This window comes from Chionomys nivalis, chromosome 9 (genome assembly GCF_950005125.1).
Source record: "Chionomys nivalis chromosome 9, mChiNiv1.1, whole genome shotgun sequence".
NCBI classification, from domain to species: Eukaryota; Metazoa; Chordata; class Mammalia; order Rodentia; family Cricetidae; genus Chionomys; species Chionomys nivalis.
In genome coordinates, this window is record NC_080094.1 from 57503495 (window position 1) to 57528468 (window position 24974).

At 42.2% G+C, this 24974-nt stretch overlaps 1 protein-coding gene across 1 annotated transcript; it reads right to left on the reverse strand.

The window, feature by feature from the left end:
- Nucleotides 1-586: 586 nt before the first annotated feature.
- Fam98b (family with sequence similarity 98 member B) lies at nucleotides 587-24330 on the reverse strand. Its single transcript, XM_057780178.1, has 8 exons — nucleotides 24238-24330; nucleotides 17023-17168; nucleotides 15852-15986; nucleotides 14570-14748; nucleotides 11773-11853; nucleotides 10691-10807; nucleotides 4406-4573; nucleotides 587-946 (listed from the first exon to the last, which is right to left on the reverse strand). Exons 1-8 carry the CDS (start codon nucleotides 24306-24308, stop codon nucleotides 587-589), a joined length of 1257 nt encoding a protein of 418 aa, XP_057636161.1. The 5' UTR covers nucleotides 24309-24330.
- Nucleotides 24331-24974: the final 644 nt, after the last annotated feature.

Below are 24974 nucleotides of genomic sequence, written 5' to 3' on the forward strand. Positions count from 1 at the left end.
TTTCATATCCAGCTGGAAAATAAGTCGCATATACATAGTGAAATAAAGAAGACTCTGGCTTCAGTTAACAGAAATTTAATAAAAACCTAACCAGAGGAATTTCATTCTATTAAAAAAAAATGACAACTGCCTACTGAGCACAAACATTAGACACTTTCTCTGTTTTGTAAAATAGAATTAACAATATAGGACAGATCCACAGGAATACAAACAAGACAAGAGTCTGGGTTCCTTTCTCTTACAGGTGGGGCCATTTGTGTGTTTCAATCCTGAACAAAATACCAGTTTACAGTCTAAAATCAATCACGACAATAAAATACATTCCATTTTCCAAGTTGCTGGTAATAAATATTTAATTTTTAAAAATAGTTTTTGGGTTTTTTCTCTTTAAAAAGACACAGCATGCTGAGTACAGAGAACACGGAAATCATGGTGCTGCAGGCTCACCTGGTAGTGTAAAATGGCCTTCTAACGCCATCCTCAGAGACACCACCATGCTCTACCTCAGGGGACATTCAAGTACGCTCCTCAGAACACTATCTCTACATGGTATCTAGTAGGAAGCAGGGCTCTAACAGCTGCAGTCTTAGTATCTTCTGTACCCACCACCTCCTCCGCCTCCCCCGCCATAGCCCCCTCCCCCGCCATAGCCCCCTCTTCCACCATAATCTCCCCTGCCTTGGAAACCTCCTCTGCCGCCTCCTCCTCTACCCCCTCCCCCCCACCCTCCTCCCCCTCCCCCACCTCCTCCCCACCCTCCTCCCCCACCCCCACCCCATCCACCTCTTCCACCCCCACCACCTCCTCTGCCACCACCTCCACCTCCACCACCCCAGCCACCCCTCCCTCCGCCATCTTGTCTCTTCTGCCAAGGGGGCATTTCAGGGGGTGGTGGTTCAATTTCATTCGGCCGTCCTCCCCTGTCAGGCACCCTCCCCATAAGCACCTGTGTGGAAAAAGAATTCTCATTAGGTTTCTGTTTTTCAACGTTAAATTTATATAAAGATTTCAGAGGATATTACGGTTATTATTTCTAAATAAAGAAGCCAAATCTTTGAACATATAAGGGATGTATGAATTAATACTGAAAATATAAGTGTGATGTTTGACATATTCCTCAGAGTACAGTAGTATTTTTAAACAAATTAAAGCAGTATTCCCTACAGTTAAAGTCTTGTTAATTTTTTTCTCATTTAAATTTGTTAAACAAAATTTATGACAAACATGGTGTCACATTAAGAACTATTTTAGCAAAATGTTTTTAAGACACAAATCATAAAACCTACGTTAGTCAACTTCATATCCATTTATTTATACAACTCTGACTTTCCACAAGGGTCTGTTTGGCAATGGGTTATCCAATAAGTCTGCACTCCTCTGATACATTTCAGTTCGTCAGTGTATAAAGACTACATAACATGCAGCCCCCTTTGAATGGAACAACAGTCCCAGCTATGTTCTGTAGCAGTTTCCTCCAAGGGAAACATTCCATCCTGCAGGAAGCTCATTAACACAGGAAGTCAACAACTCAAAGTAACTTCAAGAAGTCCCTAAAACTGACCATATTCACTAGGTCTCTCCTTCCCCAGGAATATGTGAACAGAACAGAATGCTGAGCATCTCTCTCAGAGGAGCAGAGCTGCAAAGCCCATTCTGAGACAAGACCCGCTGTCCACTGTCCAGAAGAAGCAGAGGCCAGCAGCACTGCATGAAGAAATGAAGCACTGGGGTGGAGAGATGGCTCAGAGGTTAAGAGCATTGCCTGCTCTTCCAAAGGTCCTGAGTTCAATTCCCAGCAACTACATGGTGGCTCACAACCATCTGTAATGAGGCCTGGTGCCCTCTTCTGGCCTGTAGTCATACACACAGATAGAATATTATATACATAATAAATAAATAAATATTTTTAAAAAGAAATGAAGCCCAGGGGAAGTGTTGGAAGGGGAGGCTCAAACTATGCCATCTGCTGAGCTGCCTGTAAGCTGTGCAGTGAGCTCCAGGTTCCCAGCTTTTGTGAGCTGTCTGTCACCCATGCTGGGGTGGGCTGTGGTGATGGCACTGTCTGAGGCATTTCTACTCCTCATCCATATTCCTGTAAGTGACCCCAGTGAAACTCACTGGGTGGACATGGTGGTATCTGCACTTTGATCTGTCGGGGCTCCAAACCTGGGGACAGTCTCCCCAGACAAAAGTCTGTCACATAACAAGTGACACAGAGAGAAGGGTTCTCCTGAACTATTCCTTTCTTTGAGGAAACAGTATCAGTAATATACCTACTATAATACTATAGCATAGATAACCTAACTCTAATCCAAGACATGAAATGCTTCATAATTTAAAAATTTTCAGCACCAACTTGATGGCAAAATTCTACAAATGACATCATGGTTTACACAGAAGCACAGGCACACAAAAAATATGGCACAAAATTACCCTCAAACTATGTGTATAAGGTATACACAAAACAAATTCTGTGTTTTAAGACTGGTCTCATCCTAAGATCATTTAAACAAACAAATATTGTGTGTGTGTGTGTGTGTGAGTACCTATAATCTTTCACTCTGCCATGAGCATGCAGCATAGCTTATGTCTGCCGACGGGTAGAAGTGTACACACACACACACACACACACATATATATATATATAATTTCAATCTATTTTTTTAAAAAATTTAATTTAAAGTTGAGCAGTGGCGGTGCCTTTAATCCCAGCACTTGGGAGGCAGAGGCAGGTGGAGCTAGTTCCAGGACAGGCTCCAACGCTACAGAGAAACCCTGTCTCGAAAAAACAAAAATTAATTAATTAATTAATTAAAATTTTAAGTTAAATTTTTATTAAACATCATTTAAAATACAAGCATTTCTCTCTAAGTACTTTGAATGAGGACTATTAAACCTTTCTGAGAGAGAGCATGCATACAGACACCAATTCCCCTAGCCAAGCTTTTAGCAACACCTGGAAGAATAAACTAGGGAGAGCTGAAGCTTCCACCCATCGGCAGACATAAGCTATGCTGCATGCTCGTGGCAGAGTGAAAGATTATAGGTAACTATGGCAAGCGCCAACTTTGCCGGGGGGGCACAGCCAAGGGGACTCCAACAGTTTCCGGGAGACAAGACAATCAAAGCAGCCAAAGAATCAGCTAGATTGCAACGTTATCTCTAATCAAACCCACAGAAAAAGGTCATGAATTTGAGAAAGAGAGAGAGAGAGAGCGCGAGCACAAGGGTTTAAGCACTAGAGGAGGAGTGTGGAAGGGAGGTGCTGCATGGGGGGATTGGAGAGAAGAAGAAAGGTAAGGGGCTGATCTAATTATATTATAAATTTTTAAAATTATTATTATTATTATTATTTTTTTTGGTTTTTCGAGACAGGGTTTTTCTGTGGCTTTGGAGCCTGTCCTGGAACTCCCTTTGTAGCCCAGGCTGGCCTCGAACTCCCAGAGATCCACCTGCCTCTGCCTCCCGAGTGCTGGGATTAAAGGCGTGCGCCACCACCAAAAATGCATAGAAGGTATGTCACAGATATGGTGGCATAGGCTTTTCATCCCAGTACGTGGGAGTCAGAAGCATGCCAGTCTCCGTGAGTTCAGGGTCAGCCAGGATTACAGAGTAACCTACCACTACTCCTATACTACTACTAATGCATTCTCACTATGCAACAACTCCCACATGTAAGAATCTTTATCTCTCAGCAATAATGTCCTAATTACCAAATTATACACACACGCACACACGTGCATGCGCACATACACAACACCAAACTTTTGTTTTTATTGGGCTACACATTTTCACCAATCTTTCTTAGCTATTATTCTCATATAACTTCTGCCAAATTCATAGAGATGCTGCCCCAAAATAGCTCACAAATAAACTATAGAGTAAAAACACGGAAAAGACTGACTTTAAACAACCATTGGACAGCGACGTGGGTTTGGTCGAGTTACTTGCCTAGCATACAGGAGGGGAGGGGGAGAGCAAACCAAATGCCTCTGGCAAAGAATCCTATCTCAAATAAACTACCTGTCCCACTGCTTTTGATTATTATTTTGTTGTTGTTCTTCTTTAGTCAAATCGCCCCTGGATGCTCTAACAGACACAGAAACCTTTCTACTCAAGCTGACGGTGACATTTTGGATTTGTCTAGAGTGTTCTGCCATTACACAGTCAAAATCACAGACATCTTCAACTTCATGAAGACCACTGTCATAAGAGTTGAAACAGACACTATAGAGATTTTAATTAGTAAATCTAATAAGTGGTGGTAACAATTCCTGAAGATTCTTACTACTCAGATGGATAAGGCAAACACTTGATAAAGCTACTGTAAAAGCCCTTCTCAACTCCTCGGAGTCAGAAAGCGTTGAGTTGACTTCACGACTATAAAAGCTGAAAGAAAACTGACCTTATTGATGGCACATGCCGTCTTCTCCCGGTTGATGCCACTGCTTGTCCTGATGATCTTGGACAGATCTTCACGGGCAGCAAGCAGATGTGCCAACGTAACTGTTGTCTTGGGCGACAAAGCATACCGCTTGGGCTGGTAAATTCTTGCTATGTTATCTGTTTTTGCCTATGTGATGGTGAGAGAGGGAAATCAGTGCAAGTGAATCTGAATGAAAAGCAGTAGCAATCATAATCTTTAGAAAGAGAATTCATAATATGTAAGCAAGAAAATAGAGAAGAGAGAAAGCATCCCAATACTCAATGCAATGGATAAAGTCAAATAAATAGAAAAAATAATACAAACAAACAGAACAAAATGATACTACTCATGTTAACACATTATAAAATGGAGAATAAATCTTTTTTTTTTTTTTTGGTTTTTCGAGGCAGGGTTTCTCTGTAGCTTTGGTGCCTGTCCCGGAACTAGCTCTTGTAGACCAGGCTGGCCTAGAACTCAGAGATCCGCCTGCCTTTGCCTCCCAAGTGCTGGGATTAAAGGCGTGCGCCACCACCGCCCGGCTTGGATAATAAATCTTATAGAAACAACAGCCAAACTTGAAGAAAGGGCGAGGACTATTAAATGTCTGGAGGGGACGCAGCTGTTGTTGGTGTCCTTCGGTTTAACTTGCACATTGTGATCAACAGTAGTCCTAATGGAAATGGTTTTATGACAAGAAAATAAACAACAACAACAAAAATCTAAGGTTAATCCAGAACCTAAATATGGAAGAATGACTTAAAGTATTTTTAAAGAATCCTACTGTATACTAATATATAATATGAATTTATCTTTTTCTTTGTTTTTGTTTTTTCTTTTTCAAGACAGGGTTTCTCTGTGTAGCCCTGGTGATCCTGCCAGGATTAAAGGCATGACCACTACACCCAGCTGAATTTATCATTTTTAGAGCTAACAATTACTCTCATTAAATGTGCTACACCGCTTTCAACTTAGGAGTTATTTAATCCAGAAATGTTCATTTATCACTCCATCTGCAGCTTTCTTAAGTTACAGGCATACGAAGAATAGATGGATCCACAAGGGGGGGGGGGAGGGACTTGGATCCCTAAAACACAGTGAGAAATCCCAGTTGCACCACATGCTAACACATGAAAAGCACCCTGACCACAACACACAGGACATCCACTGCCTCACCTGATTAACTGAAACTCTGAAGAAAAAAAAGATTGATGAAGCAAGACAGAAAATGGCTGGAGTCTCATAAATAAATGAATGAGTGTGAGAACAACCCGAGAAACATTGCAGATTAATGAGCAGAAAGGAAAGATCATTTTCCACGGTATGGCACGCGCTGATGGATACTCGGCAGAACACTGGTGATGACATCAGCGGGGAGGCACACGTTCACCAAAAGACATCCCAGAGAGTAGAGCTGTTTTATCTTAAACTTTAAAACCTATCACACTGTACAGACTAAAGTTTCCATATATCATACGTCAAAGGGTCTAAAACAGAATCATCAGAAAATCGAGGAAATATTCGTAAGTGATATCTGAACTTTCTTAACAAAAGAGTTCAATCAAAAGGAAACCAGAAGACACAGGAAGCAGCATCAAGACACAAATAGAAAACAGGAAATTCAAATGACTAACGGGCCTATGGAAAACAATTTTCCTGATAAGAAGAAACAAATTAGTAAGTTAATCTTTTTATCCATCAAGTTAGCAAGAAAGTTGGTGAACATAATGTGAGACACGACAGTATTTATCGGTGTACAGAAGCTCTAATTATTAAAACTAATAACCTTTCACACAGCAAATACCATTTTAGGAATCTACCATAATACACTAAAATTTACAGTAAATTATGAAAGTTATAAAAATTATATAGAAAAAATGCTGATGTTAAATATAGGAAAAGGTATAAAATTAGAGCTAAGTGAGTTGTAAAATTATAAGCTAAATTTAATACAGCCTTCAAAAAGACCCTGAGAGAGAGTACCATGCACCCAGACCTCCATTTCCTAAAGATCAGAGAGCACTGTGCATCCAGGTCTCTAGCTTCCATGGACCAGAAAATTCTATAGATGCAGGCCTTCTGCTCCAGTGGATACTCCAGAAGAGCCCTGGAGCACTATGGGACTAAGTTCCCAGCTGCAGCAGCCTCAAGACCCATGCAGGGTCTGAGCTTTGGCTCCAGCAGTCTCTAAGGTCAGTGCGGTTGTGAGGTTTAACTTCTGCAATGCTCCCCACAGGACTGCACGCCAATACTTCCATGGTTCCAAAGCTTACTCCAGCCCTGGATTCTAGCCACAGCTCATAGATAGTACACAGACTTGGGCAGTCTGACATTTGCTATCCTGCCCCTAGTGGGCTCATAGACTCCAAGGGCAGACCAAAGTTTTGACTCCATGCGGTTGTCTCCACCCTTGGTCCTGTGCTGTACAGCCAAGATGGAAATCATGTCAGAGCTTCCATCTGACAGTCAGCACCAAGCTCCACCAGTCCCCAGAACTGAACTCACAACTCAGAGACATCCATCTAGGACAGCAGTTCTCAGCCTGTGGATCTCAACCCCTTTGGGGGTGAACAAGCCTTTCACAGGGTCACATAACAGATATTCTGCATGTCAGATATCTACATTACAATTCACAAAAGCAGCAAAATTACAGTTATGAAGTAGCAACAAAAAAATTTATGGCTAGGGGTCACCACAGCATGAGGAGCTGTATTAAAGGGTCGCAAGATTAGGAAGGTTGAAAACCACTGCTCTAGGAAGAATCACAGAATATAACACATTCAAATGAACTGGAGGAAGAGGAAGCTCAAACTTAAAGACAAGACCATTCCAACAGATGGACAATACAGCATAGAAACACAAAGACTATGACACAGCCACCATCCATGGCCCATCTCCATCCGACCAACACACCTATGAGGTAATCCAAAGCTACAGATAGATAGCTGAGTATCTGAGAAATGATTGAGACTTTTCGAAGAATTAATGGTCATAAAGGTTCAAAGAAACAGATGAACAAAGTAAGGAAATTTAACCAAAACCTCAACCAACAAGACAGTCTCTAAAATGAATGACAGTCAGTAAAATTAGAGGTAGACATTCAAATTATGAAGGAAAAGTTCATCAAGGAGATTGAAACGCTGAAAAAGAAAGAGACGGATACTTGGTGATGGTTCATCAAATAAAAGCCACATCTGAAAGCATCAATAGACAAGACCACACAGCAGATCATGGTTCAGGGACAGAGGACAAAGCTGACATAAAAACATAAACAGATATAAGAAGGAAAATATTAAGGAGCATGAATAAAATTTCCAAAAGTCTGGAGAGAAGTTCAGAGCTAAAATGAAATGGAACAGACAGACTACTTATTGAAGCTACAGCAGAAAACTCCCCAAATTTAGAGAAAGAAACAGTATACAAACACAAGATATACACAAAACTCCAGACATGACCAGAGATGAAACTCCAACATGTCACAGTCAGAATGTCAAATACAGTGTAGAGAAATAACCCCAAGAGCACAGAAAAACATCAACTCACACATAAAGGCAGAAATATCAGAATTACTTCAGACTTTGCATCAGCAACCATAGAAGTCAGAAGAGCTTGGAATTAACTATTTCAAGCTCAGAAAGTAAACAACTGTGAACCAAGAATGCTATACACAGCAAAGCCATCTTCCAAAACCAGTGGGACAATAAGGATATTCCAAGGCAATTCACAACAATCCAGCATTGTAGAAAATTCTTAATAGAGTACTGAAAAGAAGGGAGGGAGGGAGGGAGGGAGGGAGGGAGGGAGGGAGGGAGGGAGGGAGGGAGGGGAGGGAGGGGAGGGGAGGGGAGGGGAGGGGGCAGGCCATCCGCCTGTGTTCTTAACATGAATACATGAAAGTGGATACTCCATGGGAAGTTCAGATAAGCAAACCCGAGCTGGGAAAGAAACAATCATATCCAACACAGCAACTCAGCAAACCCTTGAAACTAACACAGAAGAAGGAAAAGAAATACCAATAATTCAGCAAAACAGAATATCACCAAGAAAATGCACAGGAAATAGTAAGCCCTGTCTATAATAACCTAAAATGGAAATGGCCTCAATTCATCGTTCACTAAATAGAAATAGACTAACAGACTAGATTAAAGGAACTAGCTATCTGTTATCTGCAACTAACACTTAGGTAGCAGAGATGAAAAAGTGGAAAACAAATCACCAAGCAAATGGAAACTGTAAACAAGCAGGTATTGTTATCCCTATAGCAGAGAAAGTAAACTCCAAACTTGTAGCCGTGCTTTCTCACCAGGACCGCTGGTCAGCAAATAATGACACAGACTTCTGAAAGCTCGGCCTGAGCTTAGGCTTTTTTCCAACCAGCTCTTATAACTTATTAACCTGCCTCTAATAATTTACATTCTGCCACGCGGTATCCCTACCTCTCTTTTTCCCAGAGTCCTCTCTCTTCTGGAAGTCCCACCTATTCTCTCCTGCCTAGTTATTGGCCATTTAGTTCTTTATTAAACCAATCAGAAGGTGTCTTGGACAGAGACACAGCTTTACAGTGTAAACAATATTCCACAATACAAACCAAGACTAATTAGAAGACATAAAAAGGGGCATTACATATTAATAAAGATGACAATTTATCACAAAGATACAGTAATTGTAAACATTTATACACTGGATCTATTAGAGCCCCTAATTTGATACAAACAAACACTGAAGGGCATAAAAGACCATCTAAGTCCTGACACAATACTGGAGGAGGGTGGTTTCAATGCTATACTCTTGTATTTAAATGGATCTTCTAAACTGGAAGCAAGTAAAGAAATTCAGATCTAAAATTCAGTATGGATCAACTAGGAATAACAGATGTATACAGAATATTCCACCTAACAGAGAAGAAATATTTTTCTTCAGCATCAGATAGAACTTTTTCTAAAATCAATCCTCTCATAGGACACAAATCCAAATCTCTGCAAATACAAAAGAAAACAGAATCAAGCGAGAGAGAGATAATCCCTTATGTCCGATTAGAAGATGGTGTAATAAAATTAGAAATCATCAAGAAAAACTACAAAAATATCTGGAGACTAAGCAATACATTTTTAAATTAGCAGTGGATCATATAAGAAATACAGGAGAAATTTAAATTCCTAGTGATAACTGACAATGAGAACACAACTCGGCACCTTTGGGGTGCTGAAAAGGCAGTCCTCTCACAGTAAAACACCTGAAGAGCAGTAAAAGAGTAACCTAATGGTACAAGGCTCCTGAAGGCCAATCCCAAGTCCTGCAGAAGGCAAGGAATACTAAAGGTCAGAGGAGAACTAGTGAGAAGATATGGAAAGAGAAAAGACTGTGTTGAGGGGTCAAGTTCATGACAGCCGCACTTTAAACAGTCCACTAACTCATTCCTGTGAGACCAGAGCTCAAGCCCAGGATTAGACCACTCAGGAGGGCAGACGCCTATCTTCCACGAGACTCCACGGCCACCACCATGGTGGGAACCAAGCTTCTAGAATATGAACCTTGAGGAACATCAAACATAGTAGTGTATGATGCCAAGTGATACAACGCAGGAAGAACTGCTCAGCTGCTCCAAATAACAGTAACGATGTAATGTCGGAACTCCACTTGTGGTCAAAGTGAGTAACTGATGCCAGATTCACCCTCTGAAGGTGTCGGCTAACAACTGTTAGACAACCAATGGCTGCCATATAGTGACCATCACAGAGCTCAGGACAGCAGTCCTTCAAAGAGGGAAGGTCCCATGGTGGTCCTTTTTTACTGTCTGGAAAGTTCTAATGATTGGGGGAGGAACAGAGAGACCCCAGACTGACACCAGGTAAAGATTCAAGGATCTGGAAAGCTTCTTTGGAATAGCTCCATCCTGCAGTTCTCTTCAGTGAGAAGACATGCCACAGTCACCCAGCCTAAGAGACTCAGGAACCCTATTCCAGCATATGCCACCTGAACCTGCTCCTACTCTGCTTCTCATTAGTTACGCACTGTCTCTACCTCAGTCAGCTCAAAGAAATACTCATTTTACACTAACATAAATCAATCCGTGCAAGTTAAAAACAAAGCTGAAGGTCAGGGTACACTGTCATCAGCAAACATGAACCTGGAAGAGCCTATAATCATTGTATGTAAGAGCAGTGGTTAGCTGACATGTGGCCCAGAACAGAATTAAAGCAGAGAGAGAACAGCAGGAGCTGCCCCATACTGCCACCTACAGGAAACCAGGGGGGAAAGCAGCCTCACCTTTGCTCTATCTGACCACCCAAAAGACTGCACGGTCACATCCAACCGTTTCATTAACATCCGCCGGCGGCATTCATATTCACAGCAAAGAGCATCATTAATCCTTTCCAATTTTTCCTAGAGGATTTGGGGATGAAACCACAAGATTAGACTCTTTGATTCTGCTCAGAGAAGAAATTTGAAAATTACTGTACTTTAAATAATACTATACTTAATGATCATTTTATAATCCTGTGAGACTACGGGAAAATATTTAAATAACATTTAATGATAAAACATTTATGGTGTTCAGAAGCTAGTAAAGAAGCTTATCTTTCATTAGATATATGTATTTAAGCAAAACATCAGCTTGCTAAGCAGCGCATATTAAGGAAATAATAGGCCAAAAACTGTCTTGCTGGCCTCACAAACTACCCTTTTCAAATCACAGCTCTGCTAATATATTGCCACTAAAAACATTCCTCCTAGTAGATATTTGAAATTAATAACTCAACTAAAGTGTTATGATTATCTGTGATCTAATTCTCCAAAACACTAAATGTCCATTTACAAAAGGACACCAGTGCAGAATGGACTGGATGCTGCTCGTCCCCTCAAAGGTTCCTGTGTTGGAGGTCTGGTCTGCGAGGGGGCAGGGGTTGAGAAGGAAGAGGAAGGATACAGAGAGCCTGTGTGAAATGGGGCTCAGGGACAAGTTCTAGGTCCACGGAAGACATGACCCTGAAAAGGACTTTGGGATGCGAACCTTGTGACTTTTCATCTGATGTCTCCCTCATGCACACACCAGCCTTGCCATCCGTCAGGAAGTGACAGAGCCAAAGGTGGTCCTTGCCTGAATTGGCACCTTGCAGTTTAGACTTTGAGTCTTTTAAGCTGTGGGATAAGTCTCGGGGTAGCCTGCCTTGAGTATTTCCTTAAAGTAACAAAAATGTTTAAAAACGAACCCGGCAGGGTGGCACACGCCTTTAATCTCAGCACTTAGGAGGCAGGTGGATCTCTGTGAGTTCAAGGCCAGCCTGGTCTACAGAGCTGGTACAGTTATGCTTTAATTTAGTTATATAATTAGTAAAAGGAACACTTACTGCCTGTTCTGAACTTAAATCAACCTTTAGCAGTGGTTTTCCCACGTGGTTTTTCTGGACTTTCGAGAGAATATCCTTCACCTGGAAGCAAATATAAAAGATTACAGAAAATATGCATACAGAATCATTTAAAATATGCATACAGAATCATTTAAAATATGCATACAGAACCATTTAAAATATGCATACAGAATAATTTAAAGCCATCTTATTCTTATTTGATGTGCTGTTTTGAACAGCAAATAATAACCATGCTAAAGTAATACCACTAAAACACACCTTCACCTAGCAGGAAAGTGGGTCATGGCAGTGCCAAGACCCTGGTGCACAAAAAGAGCCGGCTACATTCATTCAAACCACAGAGCAATCTTGTCAGAGTAAGGAAGTGTACAGAGGTTCAGTGTTAAAATGGTGTGTGGGCAATCTCTGTGCAGTGTCCTCCCAAGATGGCACTCTTTACTTCCTGGTCCACTCTCAAGAGAGAACTAGGACATTTAACAAGTTCCTCAATTTCTCTCAAATAAACACTGGAATTTTTTACTTAGCTGACACTTCACTGCTCTACAAGACAACATGGAATAAGCTTCCCTATTACAAGCCTGACACAAACATTTTAATTACTTTTACAAAGCTATTGACTTAGGGTATCATTTTTATTCTGAAAACAGGATATTAGACAACTGCTTTTTCTTTAGTATCATCACAGATCATTGCAATAATAGGAATTTTGCCTGAAGAAACTGACTGCAGAGTAACATTCTAAGTTGGGTTCACCCTCCAAACTAGAGAGTGGTTTAGTGTCTTATTAATATAACAACCATAGCAAATTATCAGAAGCAGTAATGTTTCTTTAAGAATTCGAAACCAACCTGGAGAGGTGGCTCAATGATTAAGAGCACTCAACATTCTTTCAGAGGACCTGGGCTGTTTCCAACAACCATATTGTGGCTCACAGCCATCTGTAACCCCAAGTCCACGGGCTCCAACAGGCAAGCACGTGATACATACACATGCATGCAGGGAAGACAACGTAAATGAATACAGAACAAATTCAAAGAAAAAATTCAAAATCATCTTGAAAGCTGGGATGATAAGAAATGACTGTACCAGGCACATGGGTTTTGGTGTTAAGAATGTTCTAAAGTTAGTCAATAATTGTAATAATGGCTATACAACATGAAAATTGACTAAAATTCATTACTCTGTACATTTAATATGGGTAGATTTTGACATGCAGATTGGATCTTGAGGGTTACACTTAAACATCAGCTTAGAGCGAGGCTGTGCGGCTGCCCCAAATTGTAAACCTTCTCATCTTCAGAGCAATCTACCCCTCCACTGACCACAGTCACAGTACAGGATGCAGCAGCATTTCTAAATTCATTTATTTTCTTAAAACACGCTGTTTCTGTAATTTTCCCAAACACCATAACTATCTGTAGGGTTACTTCACGTACCTTAATTTTCCCAAACACCATAACTATCTGTAGGGTTACTTCAGTACCTTAACAATGAGGGTCGCTGTCACCTCTCACTCAAGAGGACACTAAATGGACATACATTTGTAATTTCTAAATTTCTAAAATGCAACGAGACTTAAAAAACTTGTTATAGACTGAGCCAAGAGCAGCAGCTCTGGGAGCTAACTGCCTACTCTCAAATGTTGTGGGATATTAGTACACTGTGTGAAGATATACTGCTGTGATTGGTTTAATGGAGAGCTAAACAGCCAATAGCTAGGCAGAAGGTATAGGCGGGACTTCCAGGTAGAGAGAGGAAGTAGGAGATGAATCTATGATGCACTAGAGATGCCAGGAGACACAGAAGCAGGATGGGCGGTATGCAATAGAACATAGATGAATAGAAATGGGTTAAGTTATAAGAGCTAGTTAGAAACAAGCCTAAGCTAAAGCCAAGCTTTCATAACTAACAATAAGTCTCCAGGTCATTATTTGGGAGATGGCTGGCAGGAAAGACATCAGGTCGACCACACTGTGAATTATTATCACAACATGTAAATATTCAAAACAGTAAATGACAGGGATTCACTGTCACATTACTGAACAGCTTAAGTTAGAAAGTAAAAAGTGTCTTTCTCAATCATAACAGAGTATCTTGTACGATCATGTGTAGAAAAAATAAACTACAGAAATTTTTCTTCTGATAGGAACTGAATGGCACAGGAAGCTGCTTTAGGTAAACAGCCCAGAGAGCATGATAAGGGAAAATACAGGAGGTACAAGATTATAGTTCCTTATAACTACCCTATCTGTGCTTATTTATTCATTTGCTACACCATACATACTTACTAAACAATCAAGAGAGTACGTTTGCTCCCTGGCAAAGAAAACAGAATGCAGTATCCCATGGGGTGTGGGGAGGTGAGTGTCCTTCACCTTACAAAATAACCACTTCTTCTATTACACTGTATTACAGACCTAGCTAGGACAGCAATCCTTGAATTTGAAAAGCAATTTTTGTTATAGAAAACTCTGGCATAGTCTTAGACTCACTCATCAAAATATGATTCTTGAATATTAATTACAAATTAAATTATATGTATATTAAACATAAGTCAAAAACTTAAGTTTACACATAAAACTTTGGGGAAGTATTTCTTGTTTTGGTGCTGGGGAAGGCATCCAGGACTTTCCATATGGTAGGCCAGGGCTCTACAACAAATATAAGTTTCTCTAAAAATTGATAATCTATATCACAATTAGAATACAGCACTGACATGTTAGCAATTAGTCGAATCTTGAATAGAATATTTGTGTATTTTATACATATAAAATACCTTCGATTCCACTTGGCTCAGTAGGAGTGGAATGTCAGAAGTGTCTGACTTAGGAACCCCGAGGGCATCACACACAGCTTGAACTTCCTGGCAAATTTCACTATTTTTATCTAACTGAGAATTTTTATGTTTCTTCTTTTGTAATATCTGTAAAGCTTGAAGTTCTGTACTTAAAAACACTGTAACAAAAAATCAGAAAAATAACATTAATACATGCCTGAGAATTTCTTGAAAAAAACTGTTGAACTAATTTACATAAACAAGTAATAACAATATCAAAATCAAAACTAACTTACAAAGAACCAATGAGAACAGTAGCTATAGAACACCTCAAACCTCAATGACAAATAGCCATTTTTCACTGAATTCCAAAAATAGTTCAATAAAATATGGCTCTACGAGGGCCTTTAGAGCAGCTGTAGGAATACAGATTAATATACACAGTGATATTTCATTTGTATTTTAATAAAGCTTGCCTGAAGATCAGGGAGTAAAACAGCCTCACTGGTCAGCCTTACAGACCAGCAGTGGTAACACACACCTTTAATCCCAGTAGCCACTTTAGTTGCCATAGAAAACGGGTGGTGTATGCCTTTAATCCCAGCCCTAGAGAGGATTATAAAACCAGATGAGACAGCTCTCTGTCAGTCTCTTTCTGAGGTTTCCTGGAGGCAGGATCACCATTTTCAGACTGAGGTCAAGGGAAAGAGCTAGTAGCTGGCTGCTTTGCTTTTCTGGTCTTCAGGCTGAACCCCAATATCTGTCTGAGTTTTTACCAAACCTCCCAAACCTCACTCAAGAACCCTGAAGGCACAAACTACATTTTATCTGATTTTCTGTGATGTATTCCTAGTGCTGTTCCTGGCTTAAGAGTCGGTGATCAATAAATATTCCTAAACAGTCAATCACTGTGCATCACTACAAAGAAGATATAGTGATCTGCAGAATTTAAAAAATTAAGTCAGACGTCAGCGATGACGAAGTTAGCCATTTCACCATAAGCTATCAGAGATGAGTCAGGCAAAGGAACACTTGCTAAAATACAGCAGAAAGCACAAACAAGGGGATTTACTGACTATACTGTGAGTATTAATATATGCTAGCAGAGTTTAAGCTGTCTGTGTAAGACTGTTTAAGATGGTGCAATACTTTCAAACACAAAGGCCTCTTCAGTATGTAAGGTGTCTAATGTCTCAATAATTGAAGAGTATAAATTCTGATCTGAAAGCAACAAGAGTACACTAAAAACACGCATTCAAACGTCCAAGGAAAGACAACTTACACAGAAGTTTCAAGCAGTCATCCTTCTTCATGAGGCGGTCTTTAATATCTCCTGATATGAGTACCGAGTATGGACAGGCCATCTCTTTTAAAAACCCACTTATCTCAAGCTGGAAGCTCTCTAGGTCGTCTCTCCCTTTAAAAGAAGTCATAGGTATTCACTGAGCACCTACCACATAATCCACCACTGTAAAATGAATGCATCACAGTTGACTTCCACTTTACATTCAGTTCCAGATTTTCACTTTCATCTTTAGATAGGCAACCACTAAAAGCAAGCACACAATGTCTACGCACAGAAAGCGACATCTAAGCTTAAGAACATGAAGGAGATGATCACAGGATTAGAAATATTTCTACATTTAAATCTCACGTAAGTCTCTCCAATGGAGTCTCCATAAAATCAGATAAGCTAGACATTTTGAGTATCAGAAACCAGAATATTCAAAAGCACTATGAGTGCAATAGTCATGAACTGGCATCAGGGCAGCTGTCCAACTCCGCTGCTTTTCCACATTCAGTAATGAATGTAATTGTGGAATTTAGCTTCACTGCTATCTTTACTATAATCATGAGGAATCTGCATCATGCTTTAAATGTAGAAATTTTATTTTGTCTCAAATGAACTCTGTCATGTATGACAAAGAAAGTAATTAATTGGGGAAAAACAGCTTTGGAAAAGAATGCTACTTTTTCTCTTTAGCAAATACCCAATAATTCCTCATTTTTCACTTTATCAGACTATCTGAAATTTTACTGGGCCTGGCAGGAAGACCCCAGTACCAGATGCCGAAGAGTTAAAAGAGCAGCCTAAGGTAATAAGAGGTTTATAATCACAACATTTCCATGTGAATCCATGTCCTAAGATAAAGACTTGAGAATAATATTTAAATTGAGGAGTATACATATTTTTAAAACTTAATTCAAACTGAGTCATAGCCAAGAGCTTCAGTTTTTATAACAGCCAGTTCACACTGCCTTTTCCAGATAGGTAGTGAAGGCTTACAGTTTACTATAAAATTTAATTTAGACTTTTAATAACCAGTACTGAGGCTCATCATATTAGTGGTTGCTCCTTATACAGTGGTCGCACTACTGATAGACTACAGTCTGAGCACAGTCCATTTGCTTCCCTAGTGAGTGGAAGGGTGGGCAGAGCAGGGCAGCAATACCGGCGGAAGTGATGCTTTCTTCCAGGTTGCATAAGGACTTTATTTGAGAGCCTAACCAAACGCAGAGCTCCGAAAATTCAGGTGAAGACAGTCCACCCTCTGCTGCCTTGGAGAGCGCCTGTTCCTCTAACAATGGACCCTTATACCTGGAAAGGAAGAAACAACAACTTATAAAAATACAGAAAAGTTGTTTTGATGTTAGCCATTCCAACGAGGGTGAGAGGAAGTTTCAAATTGTTTTAATTTTCATTTCCCTAACTGCTAAGGATGATGAACATTTTTATTTCTTCTATTGAGAACACTCTGTTACAATCTGTAGCTCCAGAGGAGGCCAGATGACTCCCCAAACAATATAGGCTGTGGCTATTGCCTTTGGATACCTCTCAGAGGTTCAAAGTAAGCCCCTACTGCTGAAGACACACTGAGGACATAGGACTTGGACTGTTTGAGCTGAATCTAACCCAAAGCCTCCTTCCTGCACAAGAACCCATGCACCACACAGTACTGTACAAGCTGCCAAGGGACAGAAGCCACCAATAGTCCTACCCTGTGGCGACACCTGTGAACCTAATAGTGACAGCATGACAAGATATCCGTAAGGTACAAACCAACAGCTGTCTAAGTGAACTTACGGCCTGTTCAACACCTAGCCAGCTGGGGTCTGTCGGGGACAGTCTTAGAGAGAGTCTCCATCACTCTGCTAGTCCAGCACAACTCCATAACTACATTCTAAGTCCTAACCTTATTCCCAGATAATGGAGCTTCCCTCTACAGCAAATGCAGATGGTTACAGAAAACCACACCTGGACACAACACAGAGAGAGAGAAAGAGAGCAATGGACTGTGGAGCGCCCAGCCCTGATGGACACATCTGCAGAGAGCTCCAGCATCTCTGGCTTAGGAACATCAGCCAGGAGGGCCAGACAAAACACAAGAGTCAGAACACAAGGAACCCTGTGTCAGACTGCTTCTCTTAGAAATGGCTGCGTAAATTAGACATAAAAGACAGTACCAGCAGGCATGCTCATGGACGGGAGAGAAAAATCTCATGGGGCCCCACCCTAGACAAAGGACTACAGTCTACTAATGACTATTGAGAGACTTGACCTCTCCCAGGGATCAATACCCTGATTCGCTATGTAATACAAAGTGGTCAGCCCTGAAACTATATACAAACAAAAATTGACTCAGCAGGATGTATTCATATATCAGTGTGTAAATTGAGAGACATGTGTATAACAATAATGAAGAAAAAGAGGCTATCAATTTGAGGGTTGTGGGCTATGGCAGGAGCTGGAGGGAGGAGAGAGAAGGACAAAAGGAACTCTTAATTTATCTTGTTTACTTTTCAACTCTTTTTTTTTTTAACTCTCTAACTTGCTCTGGGAGGAAGCCTCTAGTGCTCTCTGCCAAGCCCTGCTGCTCGTCTTTATACATTAATTTATCAGAATATAGACATTACCTATGTTGATGTGTGATCGTAGCTGCTTTCAGGGAGGAGTGAAGAGTGGAACAGCTGTACAATTTACTGATTATTCTTACTCTATGTAATTAGTATTTGGCCTTTTCACATTTTTCTAGAAAATTTAAATATTACAAATAACACAATACCAAACAATCTTAATAGCCTTGTATCGTCCCAATTGTAAAAACTATAGTGAAAAATAGCATAAATGCAAATATCTAGTTTATGAAGTAAAGTTAAAAACGACCTATGAGATCTTAACCTATATTATTTATTTCATACTTTTATCATTGAAAGTATTTCTACAAGTTGTATTAGTCAAGACACTAATTTTTCAAAATACTTCATATACCACTTCAACTGTATTAGATACCAATTTTCCATACTTACTCTTTCTACAACTAAGGTTTTCTCAGGCAGCGCACACTCTCAGATTTTAGCACTCGGCCACGTAGCAGAGACTCCAGCTTTCACTCTGAGATTTAAATTGTTCTCTCTGGGTAGCACATGTGCAGTCACAGGGCCAGTGCGTCTTTTGACTCGTCCCCAGGATTTGTAAATAGTTCCCTACTTTCCTGACAATCCAGTCAGACACTTCTCTACCAGGGAGGCATCTTTAATTCAAAATACAATGAGTTCATTCCCAGACAATTCATCTAATCAACCATTTGATAAATACAGCTTTTTTTGCTTTTTAATTTTTACGACTTTTTGTTTTCATTTCACATTTATGATCTTGCTGTATAATTATACAGAATATATAGTTTTGAAGTCTAACTTACAAAATGAGGTACATCAGCACAAATCTATCTTTAAACAGGACTTCAGAATGTCTTACTCCTCCTACCACCCCTCCTCCTGAGTGCTGGACCTGCAGGTGTGAGCCACCACGTTCCTAGTTTGCCATCTGAATCTAATCCCTACTCGACTCCCACCCCATAGATAACCAAGTTTATTAATTTGGGGCTGGGCTGCAATCATTTAGAGTGCTGTGGGCCTTCCTCAAATAGACATCACCCAGGGCCTATTTCTTTTTCTTTTTTAAATTTTATTATTTCATGTGTGTGGGTGTTTTGCCTGCATGACTGTGCAGTAGAAAAATGTCTGGTGCCCTCAGGCCAGAAGAGGACACAGATCTCCTGGAACTGTAGTTACAAATAGCTGTGAGCCCCCATTTGGGTGCTGGGAATCAACTTGGGTCTTCTGAAAGAACACTCAGCGCTCTTAAAAACTGAGCCATCTTTCCAGCCCCCTAATTTATTAATACCAATCAGCCTAAGCGATACAAGCCCTTTTTCCTGCCATTAACCCACCCTACTGGTCCTTCTGCCGGTTTAGCTCTCCACCCCTCTGCTTCCCATGCCTTCTAACCCGTAAAGAGCTGCCCTACGATCCCACCTCCTCTCAGGCTACCCCTACTCTACCACCCAGCTCCTTGGGGTTGTCCTCCTTGCTCTCACAACTGCCCCCTGCTGTCTAAAGCTCCGGACAGTTTCTCCTATGGCTCCCAGCTGTAAGCCTCTTGTGCATCTAACACCACTGTGGTCAATTTTCTTCTCCACCCCTGCTCTTACTATTATCTTGTGTCTCTCCAAAGCCCCTAAGTAAGACTACCTAACACCTCGAGCCTTCAGCTCCCTAACCTCGTTTGATGGAGGAAGGTCATTGGTTAATTAATAAAGAAACTGCTTGGCCTGATAGGTTAGAACATAGGTGGGTGGAGTAAACAGAACAGAATGCTGGGAGGAAGAGGAAGTGAGCTCAGGCGCCATGTCACTCCTCTCCAGGCCAGACGCGATGAAGCAAGCCGCCAGGTGAGACATGTTGAATCTTTCCCGGTAAGACTGGTGCTACACAGATTACTAAATATGGGTTAGGCAAGATGTGAGAATTAGCCATTAAGAGGCTAGAACTAATGGGCCAAGCAGTGTTTAAAAGAATACAGTTTGTGTGTTGTTATTTCGGGGCATAAGCTAGCCAGGCGGCTGGGAGCAGGAGGCAGGAATGCAGCCCACAGCTCACACTACACTCGTTCTCCACTCTGCATCTGTCACTCTCTCCCTGGACTTCGCCACGAGACTATTATACTTCCCAAATCCTGAATTCAGGCATGTCCCTCCCCAGCCACACCTCCTACTTCCCCAGCTCCTTTTGTCATCTTTCACCAACAACCATCCTTTGACCTCCTGCCACCTCCACGCCACTGGTTCCTCTCACCCTCTGTACTTCCTCCTCCCTCCTATCTACACTGCCTCCCCTATTCGACTGTGACTCCGTGGTGCATCTACCTGACTGAAGAAATGAACCCTTGGTACTAAGGATCATCAGTAACGCCCTTACCTCTAGACTACGACACACCCCTACCACTAAGCAGCATGTCTTTCCCAAACCATCAAAAGAACTTTGGAGTTAGACAGCTAATTACCTGGCAGGTCCTACTGGTAGGTAAGGGAGAAAATGAACCACATAGCTGTAAAGGTATGTATTGCGTGCCCTGGTCTTCTTCACCCTCTGCCTCCCAGCCCCATCGCCTCCTCAAGGTCTTCTTCTACTCTAACGTTCAGAACACAGCATCTTCCTTCCCCAGCTACTCTCACTGAGTCAGTTTCTACTCATCCTTCTTACTTCAACTCCACTGTCCTTTCCTCAGGCATCTAGCACGAACCAATGAACCTCTGTTATATCCCCCTGCTTTCTCCTCTGAAGCACTTATTACAGTGCATCAACAGACAACCACATGTTTCTGCACTTAACTGTGAGCTCTGTAAAGACAAGCACCAGTGTCTTTTGCTCACCACTGGCTCCTCGGAACAGTATTCCAAGACACAGCCATGCTCCATAAATGTTTGAAATAAAAAGTGGTTTCACCCCAGACTGAAGCTCTGTAACATCTACAACATTATCATACCCCTCTGAAGATGGTGACGTGGACAGCGGGTACTGTACACCCCTCTGAAGATGATGAGGTGGAGAATTGGTACTGTACACCCCTCTGAAGATGGTGACGTGGACAGCGGGTACTGTACACCAGACCAGAACCTTTCCATCATCTATGTGCATGGCTGCAGTGTACAACCAAACCAACTAGGTGAGCTGCACTGTTCGTAAAATCCCAGACCACTGTAACTAAAGACGCATGAAATCATCTGCTTGAGGATACTCAGTTCACGGAAGAGCAAACTGATTCCTAAGTGGCTTTTCTTAGTGACCCGCTGCAGCTCTACACTGGCCTTTTAGGAGTTGTCCTGTTTAAGTCATTCCATTAACGTCTACTTTACCTGACGACCTAAAGCACTTTCACTGATAAACTAAATGGTTTCATCACAATAGAAAATACATCCTTCACAATCTTCATGGAGATCAGTGTTCAGTTACAACATATACAATCAGTAACATTTCCACATTTTGTCATCATAAAGTAAGTCTTCAAACCTCAAAATCTTGTCCTTGGCCTGTAGCATAAACTCTAATTGGTCTTAAAAATAAAAACCCGGAGTCAGATATTAGGGGTGAAAGCTGAGAGATCAGAGAAGCAGATTGGTCAGTCACTAGTTCTTACCTTTACGAAATCCTCAAGCCAAAAGGGGCAAGATCCTGTGTCTACGAATCCTCAAGAGTGAATGTTCTGAGCTCCTGTCTCCTCCCATCTTACATTCCTCTTGTCTCGCGTGCTGAGATTAAAGGTGTGGGACTCCCAAGTACCGGGATTTAAGATGTGAGCCACCACTGCTTGGCTCAGTTTCTCTTTTAGACTGGGTCAATCTCGTGTAGCCCAGGGTATCCTTGAACTCACAGAGACCCATCTGCCCATGGCTCCTGAGCGCTGAGATTAAAGATGTGTGTTACCACTGCCTGGCCTCTATGGTTAACTAGTGTCCTCTGTCCCTAGCTCCTTGGACCCTCTGCCCTCACAGCCATTGCCGTCTTCCTGAGCCTCCTCCCTCTGAATTTCTTCATTACCAAGAAAAGGAGCTACCATCAGGTTTGGCGTTTGGGAATGGGGACATCCCGGGGCAGGGGACAGTCATGGGGATTCTGGTTGGTGGCAGAGATAGGGAGAGGCAAGAAGAGGTTATAGTCCTGTCCTTGTCCTTCCTGTGTTCAGGCCTGTGGTCTCCTGGGTGAGTTCCTTCTAGAATGTGGCCTTTCTCACAGTGGCCCCAAGTTGTCCCTCACTGACTCCTGATCCTGCCCCTCATCTCCATTCACCACCCAGAAGGGAGGTGTGGCAGGCTTAGCTCCGTACTCTGATTTTCATGCAAGCTTTATTTGTTAAATCACAAACAAAATGTCACCACATTGGCCATTCGAGGAAAAGCCAATTCTGAAGTGTGCAAGCTGTTGTACTTCTCATATTGAATGTAAACAAATGTTCCTCAGTAAATGTCAACATTACAGCAAATCTCTCTTAACAGCTATAGTAGGAACAACTTTAACGAATCAAAGAAGGATAAAAAACCATTGTCTTCCCTTTTCATAAATGACTTACAAGATCCCAAAACTTTCAAAGGTCGGACTTGGGAGCCAAACTGGAGCCTAAACACTTCTGGCTACTTTAACTTAGTATCTAATAATTACATCCCCGGTGAGGTAAGAAGAGAATTTCACAGAAGTACAAATGGCCCTGAAATAATCCCTCGCTCTGTTATTTCATTAAAAAAAAACATTTTATTCAAGATCAAATAAATGCAAGGTTCTGTTACTCTGGGCAACAGTCAAGTATGCATCACCTGAGGACAATAAAAGTAACAGTCGCTAGAGGAGCAATGACGTTTGAGGGAGCAAAAGCAAGGGGGCGCGGTGAGAAGGTTCCAAGCTTCTTTAGGAACACAGTTACCATAAAAAGAAGCTGCACGGCAAGGAGGCAGACACGAATGTGCAGATGGCGCCAACGTGAGGTTATCAACCCTCGGTCGTTTGGCCCTTCGCTTGCACGTATGCACCCCCCTTTGAACTTTTTCTTCACTCTTTTACCCCATCAGTCACTGTTCCCTGCGACAGACCCCTCTCTAGTATGTTGCCAGAAATCCCCGAGTGAAGAAAGCTGGCACAGCACCTGTTCTCCGGGAGCTGGGTGAAGTTCACAAGACAAAGATGGAAAAGAAGCAGGGCTGTGAAGGAAACCACGATGGGAGAGAGAAAGAACTGCGTATCCAGATCGTCCCATCGCCGCGACCCCTGGGGTCCTCCTCATAGCACCTAGCGCCCAGAATTATAAACTGCAACGGACAGTAGTAGATCCTTTAAAGCTAATTATCACTCTGAAAACTGTCATTTCCCCTGCCTACCACTCAAACGTGCATTAAAGAGCGGAGAAGGTTAAACGTAGAGGCTTGCACTCAACTAAGAGAGTCTCTGATCTAAAAAGCTGGAGAGAGTCCTCCAGAGCCCGGAGGAAGTCAAACCCTGAGTGGCGTGCGACAACAACGGTCCAGAGGCGACAGCGGTGCGGAGCGGCGCGCGCGACTTCTCCGTCCACACGGCAGGCCCCCGAGGCCCGGGGAGAGCCGGCTGCGGGGAGATCGCGATGCACAGGACAGCAGGACCCTGCCCCGCGCCAGCCTGGCCTGCTCCCGCCGCGGCCGCTCGGTCCCGCCCCGTTCCCCGGGTCCCGGTGAGCTGGAGCGCAGAGGCCTGTGCACCGCCACACACACCGCCGGCCGGGTCCGGGGGGCGCCCGCGCCCGAGCCGCAGCGGCCGCGCGCGGGGCCCGCGTACCTCCCCGGGAAGGGGTCCACGAGAGCACTCACCCCAGGGCCTCCAGGGTGTCCAGTACGTCCCCCTCCATGTTAGTTTCGGGCCCCAGCTCTGGCCCTCTCATGGTCGCTTGGCCCAAAACTGTTCGTCACTCTAAAAATCCCGCCGGAAACCAGCGTCATCACGCCAAGGTTCCGGGGCAGGTAGCCATGGCGACCGTGGAGGAGCACGTGGGACCCAGACCTGGAAACAATCCATGCGTGCTTGGTGCATCCTAAAAACCGTGTTTTTAACAATAGACATTTAAAAAAAAAAATGGAAAATAAACATGTGTTCATATTGAAAAGGCATCTTTGTGTTAGATCTTAACCTCGTGTTAAAGTCAATCTTTTTGGTTGGTTGGTTGGTTGGTTTTTGTTTTTTGAGACAGGGTTTCTCTGTAGCTTTGGAGCCTGTCCTGGAACTAGCTCTTGTAGATCAGGCTGGTCTCGAACTCAGAGATCCGCCTGTCTCTGCCTCCCGAGTACTGGGATTAAAGGCATGGGCCACTACTGCCTGGCCAATGTCAATCTTTTTAGCATCTTGATTCAAACCTAGTGGTTAAACACTCCCCCGCCTTATATTTTTAATTTTTCTTTATGGTGTGTATGGATTTTATGGGACCCAGTCTCCTTTGTTGGTTTTTGTGAGGACCCTGCAGATTTGGGCATAACAGAAAGTAACAGCATGTGTATAAATAACCCCATTGATCCAATATTTGCAGCAGTGCTCAGGCATTAATAAGAATAAA

Excerpts from the sequence above, each read along its gene's own strand:
- Fam98b (XM_057780178.1), bottom strand. The coding sequence starts at position 24,308 with ATGAGAGGGCCAGAGCTGGGGCCCGAAACTAACATGGAGGGGGACGTA. Across the intron at positions 15,987-17,022 it reads AGAAAGCATCACTTCCGCCG|GGAGAGACGACCTAGAGAGC; the intron begins GTATTGCTGCCC and ends CTTCTTTTAAAG. Across the intron at positions 947-4,405 it reads CGGCATGTGCCATCAATAAG|GTGCTTATGGGGAGGGTGCC; the intron begins GTCAGTTTTCTT and ends TTTTCCACACAG.